A 19,405-nucleotide genomic window follows, 5' to 3' on the forward strand; every position below is an offset into this window, starting at 1 on the left:
ATTAAATAGGCTCAATGCCTTTTGACCATTCAAGTCTAGCCACTCGATATTTCGCGTTACCAATGTGTAGCTCATACGCTTAATTTGTCGGTCCAGGAAAAAAGAGGAACCCGTCGCTTGGAAGTACGAAGCCTGCAAAGTTGATAGAACATCTTAAGGCTTCACTCTCTCACTATACCCAGATGTAGTGTGCGAGAGGGAAAGATTAACGTACATTTCTATTCGTATTATAAAAAGTGATCCTACTTTGTTTTTTCGGAAACCGCTGAAGAAGCCATTACAGCCGCAATTGAAGAGATGCAGGAGCTCAACCGAGTAAGTATCTTTTATAAATTACCTGATATAAAAGACTTCGTCCGCGAGGAAGTTTTTGGAACATCATGTTGAAACTAATAATAATTTAAGGCTTTTTCGTGGTTTAACAACATAACAAAAACCATGTCTTGAAGCATCATACAAGGTCGCCTATCGTATTGCTCAGCAAAAGAAGCCACACACTATTGAAGAACAAACCACATGTGATGTTAACTTCTACTAATTATTATTTTTGTATCATATCACAAAATCGAAATTATTGATGAATTGAGCATTATTCAAATATGTACCTCGAACTTTCTTCTTCTTTCTTACTTAACGTTTAGAAACTGCTTGGGTACTTCCATTATTTTGGAATAAAAAATAAAAAAGAAGGAATCTTTGTCGGCCCTGAAATTAGAAGATTCTAAAGAACCATAACTTTGGTTCAGTTTTACAAGGCTTTGAAAAGAGGCATCGGAGTCTTTTAGAGAGAAAAATTATTTCTTAAAAATAATAAATATTTATTTCTCTTTCAGCCAAATGGATCAATCTGCCTAATTTGTTTGGTAGGGAAAGAACCATTTATCACAACCAAAAACGGTTTTTTTTCGGCTTTCGCCATTGGAGCGCGACGGGATCGATTAATGAGAAAGTCATTGAGTTTCTTGAAACTCTGCAAGCAGAGCCATGTCTGTGGGACTCGAGGTACAAAAGTAACAAGAATCGTGTATCGCCAAATAATGGATATTGGAAGTATTACCATTCAAAATAACAATCAAAAAAAAAACAACAATCGAAGAAATTAAAAATAACAAGGAATGCCTTATGAAATAAGTACATTTTATCGGCTCAATGCCTTTTGACCATTCAAGTCTAGCCACTCGATATTTCGCGTTACCAATGTGTATGTAGCTCATACGCTTAATTTGTCGGTCCAGGAAAAAAGAGGAACCCGTCGCTTAGAAGTACGAAGCCTGCAAAGTTGATAGAACATCTTAAGGCTTCACTCTCTCACTATACCCAGATGTAGTGTGCGAGAGGGAAAGATTAACGTACATTTCTATTCGTATTATATAAAGTGATCCTACTTTGTTTTTGCGGAAACCGCTGAAGAAGCCGTTACAGCCGCAATTGAAGAGATGCAGGAGCTCAACCGAGTAAGTATCTTTTATAAACTACCTGAACTTCGTCCGCGAGGAAGTACGTTTTTGACACATCCTGTTAAACCAATAATAATAATTTAATCGTACATAATCGTACTTAAATGGCGGTTCAGTACCACGATTAATACGATATTTTGACCCAGTTGCATGAGTCTGGGTCGAAATATCAATAATTCAACATTTTTATTTATCGTGCTACGTACCCACTTTTAACATTATAATGTCAGTATCCGTATGTATAAAACTGAACCATCAGTCATACTATATTGGTAATGGATACCACTCACGATAATTTAAACGCTAACATATAACACTTCAATGCAAACATTTATACCCGGGCCATGCAGTCTACCAGTACAATCGAGTCGGAGCTCTAAAGTTATATCATATTAAATCCAGTTATTTTCCAACCATGCTGATTGATCAAGAGAGTTGTTTAACAAATTACTGTGGATATCAAACAATCTTATTAATTTCCAAAATTCCCTTAATCCCGAAGATGTCCTCTTTTGAAAGCATAGAGGAACTTTTGAAGTCGCTCTCCTCTTGTTCTGAATCTTTAAAAGAAATCAAACTTGCTACACCAATGGAATTAATTGATTTGATGAGATGGGAAAAATTAGAGGATAATCACGAATTATTGTGTGATATTGCTCTGAGTGAGTTGAGAGTGAAGAAGGAGATAGATCTATCTAAACTTGTATACTTGACTAGATTCAGTCCGGGATTGGGTAATGGATACTTGATTAGAAATGGAACTCTGAAGATATCGAAAACATTATACGATAGGGTCAAAACCATTTCGATCCTTTGTCCTAGCTTATCCAATTGCTCAGTGACTGTAAGAGGATTTGATAACAAGAAAAGAAAACTCAACACTTCGTTATGTGAAGTCCCGACAGACAGTCTTCTACAACACAACATTACTTGTCTTTGGTTTAATGGAATTGGGTTCACCGCTCATGACTTAATTTATCCTCACAAAGAGTACATTCAATCAGACCAATTAGCATACTTAGAGGCCTTAAATGAAGGCAACCGAGTATCATACAGACCTCCGTCACAAGGTCCCAGCATTTTAGATGAAGATGACATCGAATATCTCCCAAACGAGAAAACAACAACAACTGACTCCAATCTATGGGACCCGATAATAAATTTCTTCTCAGATGTCAAAAGGATCATCAGTATTCTAATCGGACTACTCATTTCAATAACCATTGTCGAACTCCTATGCTGTGCTTGCAAGTGCAGGAGGGGAACAAAGACAAAAAAAGAAGAAGAACCACATCGAGCGCCAGAATCCGTGGAACTAGAGAGCATCAGTCACCACTTTAGACCTCAGGACAGCTCGAATAAGTCGAGCTCCTCCTTCGCTGACACCTCCTTTTTAAAAACTGTTCTCGCCGCTCTTGTTCAAACACCTGTACACTTCCCGCGCGCCGCTCGTTCTCTCGTGGTCGCGTGTGGTCCGCAGAGCCTGCTGGAGCTGCTGGAGTGCCCAACGTGCCTCGAGTACATGTCGCCGCCCATGTGGCAGTGCCAGCACGGCCATCTGCTGTGCATGCGCTGCCGCGGTCGCGTCACCCAATGCTCCCTGTGTCGCGCTACTTTCAGTGCAAAGCGCAACCGCGCCATGGAGGCGGTGAGTAAAATAAAAACAACAATCGAAAAATTAAAAATAATAAGGAATCCCTTATGAAATAAGTACATTTTATCGTCAATTAAATAGGCATTGAGTTGACCATTCAAGTATAGCAAGTCAATTTTTAGAAATATCAACCCTGGAAATATATCTGACAGCATCGATGATTATCGCGCTAAACAGGCTCGGTTTGAAAAAGGGGGCACTTTACCTAAACTTGGATTCACCTCAACTCAAAAACCATGTATTGAAGCATCATACAAGGTCACCTATCGTATTGCTCAGCAAAATAAGCCACACACTATTGAAGAACAAACCACATGTGATATTAACTTCTTCTAAATTTTTTTTGTATCATATCACAAAATCGAAATTATTGATGAATTGAGCATTATTCAAATATGTACCTTGAACTTTCTTCCTTAACGTTTAGACTGCTTGGGTACTTCCATTATTTTGGAATTAAAAATTAAAACCACGACAAATCGTTGGTACCAAAATAAAAGAAGGAATCTTTGTCGGCCCTGAAATTAGAAGATTCTAAAGAACCATAACTTTGGTTCAGTTTTACAAGGCTTTGAAAAGAGGCATCGGAGTCTTTTAGAGAGAAAAATTATTTCTTAAAAATAATAAATATTTATTTCTTTTTCAGCCAAATGGATCAATCTGCCTAATTTGTTTGGATGGGAAAGAACCATTTATCACAACCAAAAACGGTTTTTTTTCGGCTTTCGCCATTGGAGCGCGACGGGATCGATTAATGAGAAAGTCATTGAGTTTCTTGAAACTCTGCAAGCAGAGCCATGTCTGTGGGACTCGAGGTACAAAAGTAACAAGAATCGTGCATCGCAAAATGATGGATATTGGAAGTATTACCATTCAAAATAGCAATCAAAAAAATAAAAACAACAAGGAATGACTTATGAAATAAGTACATTTTATCGTCAATTAAATAGGCTCAATGCCTTTTGACCATTCAAGTCTAGCCACTCGATATTTCGCGTTACCAATGTGTAGCTCATACGTTTAATTTGTCGGTCCAGGAAAAAAGAGGAACCCGTCGCTTGGAAGTACGAAGCCTGCAAAGTTGATAGAACATCTTAAGGCTTCACTCTCTCACTATACCCAGATGTAGTGTGCGAAAGGGAAAGATTAACGTACATTTCTATTCGTATTATATAAAGTGATCCTACTTTGTTTTTTCGGAAACCGCTGAAGAAGCCATTACAGCCGCAATTGAAGAGATGCAGGAGCTCAACCGAGTAAGTATCTTTTATAAACTACCTGGACTTCATCCGCGAGGAAGTACGTTTTTGACACATCCTGTTGAAACTAATAATAATAATTTAATCGTAATCATACATAATCGTACTTAAATGGCGGTTCAGTACCACGATTAATACGATATTTTGACCCAGTTGCATGAGTCTGGGTCGAAATATCAAAAATTCAACATTTTTATTTATCGTGTTACGTACCCACTGTTAACATTATAATGTCAGTTTCCGTACGTATAAAACTGAACCATCAGTCATACTATATTGGTAATGGATACCACTCATGATAATTTAAACGCTAACATATAACACTGTTCTCGCCGCTCTTGTTCAAACACCTGTACACTTCCCGCGCGCCGCTCGTTCTCTCGTGGTCGCGTGTGGTCCGCAGAGCCTGCTGGAGCTGCTGGAGTGCCCAACGTGCCTCGAGTACATGTCGCCGCCCATGTGGCAGTGCCAGCACGGCCATCTGCTGTGCATGCGCTGCCGCGGTCGCGTCACCCAATGCTCCCTGTGTCGCGCTACTTTCAGTGCAAAGCGCAACCGCGCCATGGAGGCGGTGAGTAAAATAAAAACAACAATCGAAAAAATTAAAAACGAAAACTTAAATTAATCATATATGTTTGTGCCTCAATCGCGGTGAAATTTATGGAAGAAGAAACCTGTGGAAGAAGTGAAGAATTTACGGCAGCCATTATTGGAAGATATATTTTCAAAGGCAGATTTTCAAGTAAGTGCTGTATTCGAAGCTATTCACATTATCCCGGGTCCGGCATTTTTGCCGAGCCCGGCATTTCTACCGAACGTTTTGTCACTACGAATTGCCGGTAGAACGACCGGGCCCGGAGTAATGTGAACGAGTTTGTGCCGGTATCTGTCCCCCGCTCGCCCTGCTCGTGCTCCCCTCGCCCCGCCCGTGTTCCACTCACGTCATTCGGCTCGCATGTTCTGGTAAAAGTAGACGTTTAGCATGGATATTCAAGCAGAAACTTTAATTACGCTTGTCCAAGAGAGACCTGTTCTGTGGGATAAGACCGAAGACGTTTATAAAGACAAAAACTTAAAGTTAGCAGCATGGCGTGAAGTATGTTTAATACTGAAACCAAACTTCGATGAACTGGATGAAAAAGAAAGAAAACAGTACGGTGAGTTTTTAATGTTTTATTGATAGAATGTAAATGCATTGATAAATTTTATTTTATAGCTGCTGCCTGCCACGGAACGGAACCAATATCTGAAACAAAATAATTAGTAAATGATGTCCGTATAGCGTTGGCATTAGGGCCACCTCGACTCGACACATTTCGATTCATGAGTGTAGTTTCTTGTTCTTGTCTATGTTCTATATTTTGGTAACTTTCAAAATTTATACCATCTTTTTCTCTTACAAAATTATGTAAGACTGCACAAGCTTTAATTACTTGAATTGCTGTGTCTACGTTGAGATCTATAGCTCGATGGATTATTCGCCACTTATTTGCCAGAATACCAAAAGCGCACTCAACATACCTTCTTGCTCGACTTAGTCTATAGTTAAAAATCTTTTTATCAGTATTCAAATGTGTACCTCCATATGGACGTAGGAGATTAGGTGTTAAAGCAAAGCCTTCATCGCCAACAAGTATAAACGGTAATTCTTCGTGCAAGTTTTCATGAAGCGGTCTAGGCTTTGGTACATTTAAAGTACCATCATTGATCTTTTGCCAAAATGTACTATCCTTTAATATACTGGAATCGCATTCCTTGCCAAATGAGCCCACACTAATAAAAATAAATCGGTACTCTGAATCGACAACTGCCATTAATACAAAAGAATAATACTCCTTGTAATTAAAGAACATAGAACCACTCTTGGCTGGTTTCAAAATTCTGATATGTTTGCCATCTACTGCTCCAAGACAGTGAGGAAAGTTGGCTTTTCTTTCGAATCCTGAAGCGATGTCCTCCCATTCTCTCTCAGTATCAGGCAGCTTAAGGAAATCTGTCTTTAGGTTTTCCCAAATGACGTGGGTCATTTCTTTTATTAGTTTACTTATTGTCGAAACGCCTACTCTGTATGAGTAATGTATTTCTTTGAATGAACATCCTGAAGCTAAATATCTGAAAAAAAAAGTATTTTTTGTTAATACATTATTACTTTATACGTCACCAAGAAACAAATTGTATTGTTTTATGATATTTTTTTATTGATTTCAGGAAAACAGGTTTCAACTAAATGGAATAATATACGAGATTCGTGGCTTAAGACAGTAAAGAAACAAAAAGATGAGTCTAAATCTGGATCTTCGACCAAAAAGACACGAAATTATTTATATCACGAGCAATTAATGTTTTTGAAAAAAGTCTCCGAACCTCGACCACCACATGAGTCAGTTTCAAAAAAAGCAAGAACCGAGACTGAAGTAGGCATGGAATCAGATTTTCGTTCACCTTTAATTAAAGATAAAAAAAAATTGATAATAAAGAGGTAAATGACAGGATGGTAAAGTTTTTGGACTCCAGAATAAACCCAGAAAAGGAAAACCATCATCTATCTTTCTTCAAAGGCATTATACCAATCTTGAACACTTTAACTATCGAAGAGACTTTAGAATTTCAAGCTAGCGTCATGACAATGTTGCAAAAAATTAAAAGTAGGAATTATGAGAGACCAAATTACGGACATTGGCGTGATTCATATAATCAGATAACCGGACCAGATCAGTATTCTGGATACTACACACATAATAGCGTCAATCAACAGCCAATACCTACGCAAGATCAACACTACCCTGGATACTCTACGCAATATAATAGTAGCAATCAACAGGCAACAACATCTATACCATCAACTTCATCTCAGACATCGAATCCGATTCCAGCTTCGCCATCAGCATCTAGTAATCGTTCCATACATTCCCAAGACTCAGATTACTTAGATTTTGAAGGGATTTAAGTTTGAGTACAAATAAATACTTAAATAATTGTTTGCATTTTTAATTCATAATGATTATCAAATACATACACCCTCACACACACACACACATTATATATATTCACATTCATGAAACAAACATACATAGCAAACATTCATTCATTCATACAGTCTTAAGTAGGTACCTACGTCAAAACTATTATTACGCAATCTAGTGCATAAAATAATCTTACCTTAGACATATGGCTAATCTTTGTTCTGGGCAAATACATTCTCTGAAACTTGTATCTCGTACTCTTATGTCTAGTCGTCCCAGTAAATCGTCAAAAGTGGTTGCTGTCATTCGAAAATAATTGAAGAACTTTGATTCGTCTCTTCTAAGTTCACCCATTAATGTTTCAAATGTTCCAAGTGAAAATCTTTCCCGTAAAATAGGGTGTACCCAATGTTTTCTTTTATTTTGCCTTCTATTAAGATACCACCACAACACAACAATTTCGTCGTCCATTGTGCGCGCAGGTCCAAATTCAACTGAGGACTGTCTGAATTTCTTCCGGGATCCGATGTAATGTGAACACTCTGTCCGGTGTCCGGTTTTCGGCAGATCTGCCGGTCCGGCGTAGTGGGAACCCGGCCTTCCTTTCTGACTAAATCCTTTCTCAGTTTATTAGCACCACGGTTATTATACTTATATCTCGATACAGTCCGCTAATCCATATTTAAATTGATGTTTAAACATAATTTAACATAATATAGCTTGGCGCAAGCAGGGCTTTGAAAAGAGGCATCGGAGTCTTTTAGACAGAAAAATTATTTCTTAAAAATAATAAATATTTATTACTTTTTCAGCCAAATGGATCAATCTGCCTACTTTGTTGGGAAGGGAAAGAACCATTGTCAACTGTGGCAGTGCCTGCACGGCCATCTGCTGTGCATGCGCTGCCGCGGTCGCGTCACACAATGCCCCCTGTGTCGCGCTACTTTCTAAATTAAAAATAATAAGGAATCCCTTATGAAATAAGTACATTTTATCGTCAATTAAATAGGCATTGAGTTGACCATTCAAGTATAGCAACTCAATTTTTAGAAATACCAACCCTGGAAATATATCTGACAGCATCGATGATTTTCGCGCTAAAAAGGCTCGGTTTGAAAAAGGCACTTTACCTAAACTTGGATTCACCCCAACTCAAAAACCATGTCTTGAAGCATCATACAAGGTCGCCTATCGTATTGCTCAGCAAAAAAAGCCACACTCATATCTGTCGTGTATTATAGAAATATATAGAATAGAATAGAAAGCTGTTTATTGAAAAAAAGAACACCTTAAAAATAATAAATATTTATTCCTTTTTCAGCCAAATGGATCAATCTGCCTAATTTGTTGGGAAGTCCGACCCATTTGTTACGACCAAAAACGTTTTATTTTTCGGAGGGAACGCGTGCAATCAACTAGTGCGTCGCTGCAATCGTCTATAAAAATAGACCTTACCCCGTAGGATACACCCTTGATGAATCATTACATGGATATGTCCAAACAATGCGATCTACATTTTCAAATATTGAAACACAAGCCAGCTGAGAGAGAGGCTGTCATGAATATCAGCAACAGACTTACCCCAGACGACGCAAGCGGAACACAAAGTACGACGATTTTAGCGGTTCTAGTACACTTGACGAATTCGTTGAGAAAGAAACACATGGTAAACAGTTTGGATCAGGATGTTGATGATCATTTTTAGGTTGTGAATGTTACATCCAGGTAGATATCTTGAGTCTTATCTGCCATTCTCAAACAGTTTTAACACACTGCACTCACCATACTCAGCAGTTTATTTTATTAGTCATAGTTAATATTATTAGATACACTTCTTTCATGTCTTTTTTGTAATAGGGGTTAAAGTATGAAATTGCCGTTTTATTGTAATAGGTACTTCGAATTTACATAGAACCTTCATGGTTTGAGATTTTTGAGTGAATTTTTTTTTTCATACGGTACCTATGTAGTTCTTCTTTTAAAAAATGTGCAACATTCGATTATCAACTTTCAGTTGTTTTTTTTTCAGCTTAGACAATAAAGATGGATACTTCGAAAATTCGTGTAATTTTTGAATACGAGTTCCGACGCGGAACTAACGCGGCAGAAACAGCTCGCAATATTAATGTTGCGTTTGGAGAGGGGACTGCTAATGAATGCACTGTGCGATTTTGGTTTAAACGCTTTCGTGATGGAAACTTCGATTTGAAGAGCGAACCACGTGGAAGACCGCCCACACAGGTGAATAACAATGATTTGAAAGAGATGGTGGAAGCCGATCCGAGCCAAACTACCCAGGAATTAGCGGCATGGTTTAACGTTACCTTACCAACAATATTGGACTCATTTGCGTCAAATCAATAAAATAAAAAAATATGAAAAATGGGTGCCTCATGATTTGACTGATCTGCAGAAAGAAACGCGTGTTGAAACTTGCGTTGCCTTGATGAATCGATACAGAAATGAAGGGATATTGGATCGAATTGTGACATGTGATGAAAAATGGATTCTTTACGATAATCGTAAGCGGAAAATGCAATGGCTGACCCCAGGTCAAACGCCGCAACAGTGTCCTAAAGCAAAGCTTACCAATAAAAAGGTAATGGTAATTGTTTGGTGGTCTCAGCGTGGTGTTATTCACTATAGCTTTCTCCGATCTGGTCAAGCAATAACGGCAGATGTCTACTGCGCCGAACTCCGAACAATGATAGCGAAACTAGCAGTGAAACAGCCCCGACTTATGAATCGATCTTCACCATTATTGCTCCATGATAACGCGAGACCTCATACAGGACGAGAAACCGTTTTAACTCTACAGGAACTGCAATTGAACTACAATTAGAAACCATTCGTCACCCTCCGTATTCGCTAGACCTTGCTCCAACGGACTACCATTTTTTTTGTGATTTGGTCAATTTTCTGCGTGATAAAAAGTTTTCTTCTCAGGAGGCAGTGCAAAATGCTTTGAATGAATGCTAAAATGCTTGAAATGAATCTAGATCACCAGAGTTCTATCGCAAAGGCATAAATGAGCTTCCTATTAAAGGCGCACGTCGTCGAAACAAATGATGCAGAAGCATCACTATTTAATATGCAAAATCATTCTAAACTAAAAACGATACAAAATATTTTTGTCTACATCAATAGATTTTTATATAATTGTAAAAACCCAAAAAACAAACTCACCGGTTCACTATCCGCGTCTGAGCTTGACAAAGCGCTACAAAAATTAGCTTACATCTCCCAGTTAGAGTCCTTTCGCAAAGAATACGACATACTATTAAAAGGAAAGTCACTAAAACCTAAATCTAATGTTGCGGCACTTAACCCCTTTCTCCATGAAGGTCTAATTAGGGTAGGTGGACGCATACAAGCTTCCGAATATAGCTTCGACATGAAGCACCCCATGTTGTTAAGCTCTAAACATTATTTTACAAAATTGCTGTTAGAGCAGGAACACCGCAAACTTTTACATGCAGGTCCGCAGGCTTTGCTGGCCTCTATTAGAACTCGGTTCTGGCCTATAGGCGGTAGAAACCTTGCGCGACGCATCGTGCTAAACTGTATAGTTTGTAGGCGTTTTCAGGGTCGATCGGCCACGAATATCATGGGCAACTTACCTTCGGATAGACTTATGCCAGATTTTCCCTTCCATGTTGTTGGAACTGACTTCGCTGGGCCATTTATGATCACGGATCGCAAAGGTCGTGGTTGCAAAATATCGAAAGCTTATTTATGTATTTTCATATGTTTCAAATACAAGTGTATCCATTTAGAAACAGTCTCAGAACTGTCCCAAAACGCCTTTGTTTTAACGCTCAAGCGACTAATCGCGCGCAGAGGTCTCCCAAGGTCAATTCATTGCGATAACGGTGGAAATTACGTCGCGGTGGCGAGAGAAATCCGCGAATTCCTGCAAGCCAATGCCGATGCTATTCATGATTTTGCCGCCAACGAAGGAGTCGAATTTTGCTTCTCTCCCCCGTACGCTCCTCACTTCAATGGGTTGATGGAGGCCGGCGTGAAATCGGCGAAGTTTCACCTAGCCCGGATCGTAGGAAACACACATTTAACGTTCGAGGAGCTGTGCTCGTTGTTTACTCAAATAGAGGCTATCCTCAATAGTAGACCTCTCTATTCACTCAGTTCCTCACCCAACGACTTCTATACCTTAACCCCGGGCCACTTTTTGATCGGAAGACCCCTTGTGGCGCTGCCGGGTCCGTGCTTGCTGGAAACCAGGGAAAGCCAGATCGATAGATTTCAACGCGTCGAGCGGATGCGGCAGCTCTTCTGGCGGCGCTGGAGCCACGAATTCGTTGCCGAGCTTCAAGAACGAGTCAAATGGCGGACGACAAGACAAAGCTTGCGGGTCGACGACTTGGTGGTGCTGAAGGAGGACGGCACACCTCCACTTCATTGGCGCCTGGGACGGATCAAAAAGTTGTTCCCGGGAGAGGACGGCGTGACGCGAGTCGTTGACGTCAATACGGCGAGGGGCGTCGTGCGTCGTGCCATCGGCCCCCGTCTGCTTCCGAACCCCAACGACCCAGAAAGGAAGGCTTGAAAACCGAAGGATTTCCAGGGCGCGGAGTATTCCACGGTAGCAGTAGTCTAGAGCAGACCACGGTAAGTTTGTGTGCGCGCGCACACAAACTTACCGTGGTCTGCTCTGTGGCGAAGTGGGGGAGCGGAGGCGTCGCCGCTCGGTGTGACAGTGACGTCTCTAATTTGACACTTTGTTTTTTCTCTAATTATTGTTAAAGGATATTATAAAACATTCTCCAGTGTGAACTAAACTAATTTTAATTAAACTCTTGAGCAAGTCAAACGAGTGTTTGAAAAAGATAAAAACCCCCAAACCCGGCGTGATGCGCCAACAGATGGCAGCAATGTATAGATAATAATGGTAATTATTTTGATTAAATAAATATGTTAAATTAAAAAAAAACTAATTTTTATTTTTCAGTACAAATCGGTAATTTCATACTTTAACCCCTAATATTTCATCGACTTATTGTTGTAATGTATTTTTATTTTCTAACATATTTTTGTAAATATTGTGTTAACTTGTAAATGGCGACTACATTTAGTAAGTTATATGTTCAGAATAAGTTTTTTTTAGTAAGTAGCCGAAAGTTAACCAAATAAATAAAATAAAATAAAATACCAGAAGAAATTTTACATTTTTTTTTTTTATTTTTTTTTTAAGAATATTAGCCATGTTAAATGACTAATATTCCCCTTTCCTCTTAAACTAAGCGTCAGGCTTGTGCTAGGAGTAGGTACGACAATAGTGCAACGTGCGGGGTTTGAACCGTCGACCTTTCGGTTTTCAGTCCACTCCTATACCGGTTGAGCTATTGAGGCTTAATTGGAGACGCCTATGAATTTTTTCAAGCTCCTGTTTCCAACAGAAGCGTTAAACCTCATTTACGAACAAAGTACCTAACCTTTATGCAAAACAAATTCAGCGGGAATAAGAAAACGTTTTTTGGAGTTATTTCGGCGAACTCGTCAATAGATCATCTATTCAATGCTAAAATGCAGTTTTAATACATATCCATACTAATATTATAAATGCGAAAGTGTAAGTGTAGTGCCTGTCTGTCTGCTAGCTTTTCACATCCCATCTGTTCAACCGATTTTAATGAAATTTGGTACAGAGATAGCTTGCATCCCGGGGCATATTACCCGTTATCTCCCAAAGCCATCGTGATCCAAACTTCATAGTTCATGATCGTTCCTCCCTGTGTTGGGGAAAATACGCAGAGGGTTTGTTTATAACCTAAACATGTCACCCTCATAGGAGCAAACATTCTTCATTATGTTCTAACTTCTAAGATTTGAGTACGTCTTATACAGTTTGCACAGTGCTCTGGCCTCCTTAGACAAAGGGTGGGCCAAAACACTGTTACAAGTACCCACATCTCTCAAATCAATATTAAACCTATTTATAAAATTAAGCCTTTCTATTTCGTTCCGGACACACTCCACTAAGACGTGATACACATCTTCGATTATATCGCATTCAGTGTATTTTGGCGAGTTTGATTTTCAAATCCGTTCAGTGGAATGTGACCGAAACGTAGTCTTAAAGCTACTACAATTTCGCATCTACTTAACTTAGCACCAATAAACCACGGTTGCCAAGGGAGGGATGGCTGTATAGTCTTATACCTTATGCCTTTGATGAGAGATCTCTGGTCAAAATGTTCCTTCCACATATCAAAACATCTTTCTTTTACTAAAAAAATTTGATCACAGAAATAGGGTAGCCCATCAAATGACCAGTCAGAATACGATGCTTCTTTGGCTAGGATGTCGACTTCCTCGTTACCTGGCAAACCTATGTGAGATGGGATCCATTGTAGACATAGATACTTTTTATTAGATGAGATCTTAAGGATTGATTTTATGATATCATATGCTAGTGGTAGTGGTAGAGCTCTGTCTCGTTTTAACTAAACATAAGTAACGATTAAGCGACTCGGAGTACGGCTGTAAGTCCATTAGCTTGTCGCCCCGAACATGGTACACATATTTTCTATCAATTAAGATGATCAATCTGAACAAGGAAACATTTTGATTTGTGGCCAGATTCATCGTCTAACAACCGCTTAGCGTTAAAACAAATTTCTTCTTCTTCTTCAAGTGCCATCTCCTACCGGAGGTTGGCAATCATCAAGGCTATCTGGATCTTGTTTACTGCTGCAATATACAGTGATCTTGTACTCATGTTAAACCACCGGACAACACATGTAAAACAAATTGGAAAATAAAATTTTATTTATAGGATTAAATTATTCTTTTTTACATACATTCTCTAGGATAAAATTTACAATAATGATATAAATATATTTCATCGTAATAATATAGACATTTAATAGATAACAACACTGGCTTACATAGACTTACAGTACGCGGCAGAAAGTAATGTACATCGACCTTTAGAAGGAGATAGCGGATTTGTAGAGCATTGTCTCTGTCGTCGAGACCGACAAAACGTCATATAGGTATGAGTGACAGAGACAACGCTCTACAAAGCCGAAATGTCATTCTAAAGGCCGATGTACATTACTTTCTGCCGCGTACTGTACTTATTCAGTTGTACATAAAATTTAAACTATACAATACCCGCGGAATAAAGTTAGTATAGCGCTCTCTCTGTTACGTAATCCCATACAAATGATAGAGACAAAAATCGCAAATTCAATTAGAAAATAGTTTCGTTTGTGATTGGTTGGTGTCTCAAAATGGTTAGCACCCACTGAGATTTTCGTCTCTGTCATTTGTATGGGATTACGTAACTGAGAGAGCGCTATAAACCCCTATAGATTTTGATCGTAAAGTATATACAGGGCGTAACGAGAACGCTAGCAAAAGCTTCGCGTTATTGTTATACTACCTAAACACCACAATCCAATACCATTAACCATTTGCCTCATTTTGTAGTTACCCGCAATGTATAGCGTGCTAAAATCGGGTCAATGCCCCGCCTATGACACGGTATTGACTCGGAGAGGCCAACTTACGCAACGTGCGTTGACCTCTAGCGACAGATGTTTAAGTCGCAATATATCGTAAACTTTTACAAAATGATTGGGATTATTTTATTTTTCGCGTTTTTTTTTGTGGTACATCTATAATATAAAATGAATCACTAAATGTGTTGCTCATCGCAAATCTCGAGAACAGCTGAACCGATTTCGCTAATTCTTTTTTTATAATATTCCTTGAAGTACGAGGATGGTTCTTACGGAGGGAAAATTTTAAAATATTTAAAAAAAATTAAAGAATTGCCTGCTAGGCGGTACGAAGTTCGCCGGGTCAGCTAGTATCATATAAATAATCATCAGTAGGTACTATGATAGGGTTGCCATTCGTCCCGGTACACCGGGACATGTCACCGGTTTAAAACTTCTGTCCCGGTCGTCCCAGTTATCCTACAAAATGTCCCGGTATTTCAAAAACAAATTAATGAACTGTCAACGCAGACCTCGCCGCGCCGCGACGCCTGCGCTCGCGCGCGTGGTTTGGCTGACAATGCGTTTACGCGACGACGACGTAACGGCGCGGCGGCGCGGGCGTATACATGTGTGCGTGAGCGAGCCCTGCCACCCGCGCACCTACCCCTGGCGACCGTCTCGCCACACCGCCCTCGCCTTGCCAGTTGGCGCGCATCAGCACGCATTGTCGCTTGCGTTTTGTTGTGTCAGTGTCCCTTATTTATTTGTCGTGTTGTACATCAACAAACCGAATCTACGACGCCTGATAGGAGGAAAGGTAGTTTAAAATGCCAAAACGTAAGTGCCATTTCTCAGATAATTATACAAAAGAATGGTCGTTTATAAAGAAAGGCAGAAATGAATTCGAAGCGCACTGTACAGTATGTAATTTATTTATTTCCGTGAGCCATAGTGGTAAGACGTCGATACAGGACCACATTAAGTCTAATGGACATAAATCTAAGATATCGACAGCTTCTACTTCAAGAGATATTTCGTCGTATATGGTGAGAGAAAACACACCAGAAGATACTTTAGTGTGTGCAGCAGAACTTACAACGGCTTACAAAGTTATTAATCACCATCAGTCTTTTAATTCATTGGACTGCAACACTAAATTGAACGCTACTCTGTATCCTGATTCAAAAATAGCCGCAAAACAGTCAACTGCACGAACCAAAGCTACAGCAATAATAAAAAACGTATTGGCACCACATTCTGTGCTAAAAACTAAACAGGAACTAGAAAAAATTCCTTTTTATGGAATTTTAACTGATGCAAGTAACCATAACGCTGAAAAGTTGTTTCCCCTTCTCATTCAGTATTTCTCGGAAACCGATGGTATGCAACTGAAATTGCTAAAATTAGATTCTTTGGAAAACGAAACATCAGAAACTATTGTTTCTTTCTGTATAAATACATTGAGTAACTTAAATATTTCATTGGAAAAGTTAATCGCGTACAGCGCTGACAATACTAACACAAATTTTGGAGGACGAGATAGGCATGGGACGAACAACGTTCATTTTAAACTTAAAACTAAGCTCTCGAAAGATATCGAAGGCATTGGGTGTCCTGCGCACATCCTACATAATACAGCATCGACATCTGCAGATGTACTTTCAGTTGATGTGGAGTCAGTGGTACTCAAAATTTACAAATATTTTTCGATATTTACAGTACGCAATGAACGTCTTAAATCTTTTTGTGAGGCAGCTGATGTCATTCATGCAAATTTACAATCCCACTCAAGAACTAGGTGGTTGTCATTATTGCCAGCAATAGAACGTATTTTGAAACTGTGGGAACCATTAAGAGATTTTTTTTTGTCGGAAACCAGACCACCCAAAGCGATAATCGATTTCTTTAACCACCCGTTGTCACAAATTTATTTCTTATTTTTACATAGTCAATCGTTTTTATTTGAGAAGCAAATAAAGAAATAGAAAAAAAAATATAACAATAATTGAAGTTAAAGAACTCATAGATTCTCTTGAAAAAATACTATCAGAACGTGCAGCAGTAAAATTTTTGGGAATTCAAACCAAAAGCGAATATGATAAAATAGTAAAAAATCCCCAGCATTCAAATTTAATAACGTTATTTGACGATGATATTGATAATTATTATAAAACGGCTTTGGAATATTTACGACAGTGGAGTTGTCCACTGACAAAATATGACATATTTTCATGGATGAGTCTTACTACCCCACCACAATGGCAGGATGTTGTAAAGACAGTGAGCTATTTACAAGAAAAGGGAATAGTTATTGGCGACAGTGTATTCGAAGAAATAGCATACCTTAAAGATTTTGTAGAAAAAAAAAAGAGGTAACGAATCTTGGGATGAAAAAGACATGCACCAAAAATGGTTAAGTTTTTTTCAAGAGACAGATGTTTTAGAAAGGAAACAGACTTTGATTTTGTTTTGCCAATATTTATACGCCATCCCTGGTCATAACGCCAATGTGGAAAGAATATTTTCTTTAGTAGCTGCACAGTGGACAAATGAACGCAATCGCCTTCACGTTGACACGGTTGAAAGCATAATTCAATGCAAGTGCAACTATAACATGACATGTTCCGAATTCCACAAATATGTTATGGGTGAACCGGAACTCCTAAATAAGGTCAAGAAATCCGAAAAGTATAATAAAAATTAGTGCATTGTGCACTAATTTTTATTATACTTTTCGGATTTCTTCGGATTTCGGATTTTCGCACTATATTGATTTTACGTACTTATGTAATTTTTTTTTAAATCTTTTTTAATAAATTTAAAACCTTACTAAACGTGTTTTTTTTTTCTTTTACTTTCGATCACTAGGCACTGTCCCGGTCATTACTTAAGCTGTTATGGCAACCCTATACTATGATCTGTCTTCGTGCCAGCGTTCTGGTTACACCCTGTATCTAAGCGTTTTGTACAATCGAATAAACAATCGTCATAACAACATCAGAATAGAGGTGAAATACACAATACTATAATATAGTGCCCTGCCTGTTTCACTTTTGAGGGTTCCGTACCTCAAAAGGAAAAAAGGAACCCTTATAGGATCACTTGTCTGTCTTTCCGTCGTGTCTGTCAAGAAAACCCAAAGGGTACTTCCCGTTGACTTAGAATTATGAAATTTTGTAGATAGGCAGGTCTTATAGCACAAGTAAAGGAATAAATACGAAAACCGTGAATTTTTGGTCACAAAAAAAACACACACATCACAAAAAAATGTGTTCATGGACAAATCATTAGTTTTTTTCAATTTTCAAAGTAAGATAACTATACCAAGTGGGGTATCATAAGAAAGGGCTTTACCTGTACATTCTGAAACAGATTTTTATTTATTTTTAACAGACTTCAAAAAAAGGAGGTTCTCAATTCGTCGGAATCTTTTTTTGTTTTATGTATGTTCCCCGATTACTCGAAGACGCCTGGACCGATTTTAAAAATCCTTTTTTTGTTTGAAAGGGTATACTTCAAAGTTGGTCCCATTTAAATTTGGTGAAGATCTGATGAACATCTTCAAAGATAGATAATGGAACTCCTCAACGGATAAGAGTAAATTGCTCGCGATCAGTGTAATAGCTTAGTAAACAATAGATTTTTAACCAGGCATAGCATATTTTAATACCATGGGGCCACTAAAAATTGTGAAATAAATTTTTTTTACAAAAAAATAAAAACCGACTTCGATACACAAACACTAAAAATTGAAAAATAATTTAATTTATTACCGAATATATTATGTATACAAGAGTTGATATAGTTCCATAATAATATTTTTGGGGTCGGTGCCAATGAGGTGCCATTGTGGAGTCTCATAAAAATTCGAAGTCTAGACGATTCGCGCAGCTGAAGCTAATTGGCACCGGCACCAAAAAATATTATTATGGAACTATATCAACTCTTGTATACATAATATATTCGGTAATAAATTAAATTATTTTTCAATTTTTAGTGTTTGTGTATCGAAGTCGGTTTTTATTTTTTTGTAATTTTTTTTTTATGCATAACAGTTTTTGATTTGTCCTGCAAAAGGGGCGAGCATGACTCGGACCTGGCCGGCTTTTTTAATCTTTAGCCCAGTCTGATTGATGATCATCATCATGATCAACCCATATAAGCCCACTACTGTAAACCCTCTGAAATCTGACAAACACACTGTGTTGCACACACACAAGTCTGACAAAACCGTGTGAATACAGGCACACACGGTTTTACTCGTTGCGAATTAAAATAGCAGTCTTGATTTTAGACCCCTTAAATTTTCATTGTATATTTCACCTCAACATACACACTTATTATATAGTAGTTAAATAGCACATTTTTTAACTAACTACAAAAATTCTTAGGGGCGTTTCTCCATACTTAACGAATAATACTTTATAATTTTATCAAAAATAAAACCCACTGCAAATAAAATGCTATTCGGAATGTAATTTTAAAATTTTTTTTTGTTGTTCTTTACTTAAAACTACTGTGCCAATTTTGATAGGAATAAATTAGGAAAATAACATTAAATTGATTTCCTTTATAAAAACGACACCCCTTACATGATCGTGCT

The 19,405-nt window shown here is 38.3% G+C and overlaps 2 protein-coding genes and 1 pseudogene across 3 annotated transcripts in view; 2 read left to right on the plus strand and 1 right to left on the minus strand.

Annotated features, from left to right (window-relative positions):
- The window catches only part of LOC138404242 (uncharacterized), a 107,499-nt gene extending 95,568 nt beyond the window's left edge, over positions 1-11,931 (plus strand). The window contains exons 1-2 of one of the 2 annotated variants that reach the window (XM_069507758.1): positions 9,263-9,521; positions 10,057-11,931. In XM_069507758.1, coding sequence (XP_069363859.1) covers positions 10,362-11,900 — 1,539 coding nt within the window. In that variant the 5' untranslated portion in view covers positions 9,263-9,521; positions 10,057-10,361 and the 3' untranslated portion in view covers positions 11,901-11,931. Of the gene's footprint in view, positions 1-9,262; positions 9,522-10,056 lie in introns of those variants that run through there. The other variant, XM_069507759.1, reaches the window with a different exon arrangement.
- LOC117994138 (phosphate carrier protein, mitochondrial-like) overlaps positions 1-19,405 on the plus strand; it is a 263,608-nt gene that overhangs the window by 92,353 nt on the left and 151,850 nt on the right. The window lies entirely within an intron of this gene.
- Positions 5,900-9,172, minus strand: LOC117994251 (uncharacterized; annotated as a pseudogene).

This window comes from Maniola hyperantus, chromosome 26, assembly GCF_902806685.2.
Source record: "Maniola hyperantus chromosome 26, iAphHyp1.2, whole genome shotgun sequence".
NCBI classification, from domain to species: Eukaryota; Metazoa; Arthropoda; class Insecta; order Lepidoptera; family Nymphalidae; genus Maniola; species Maniola hyperantus.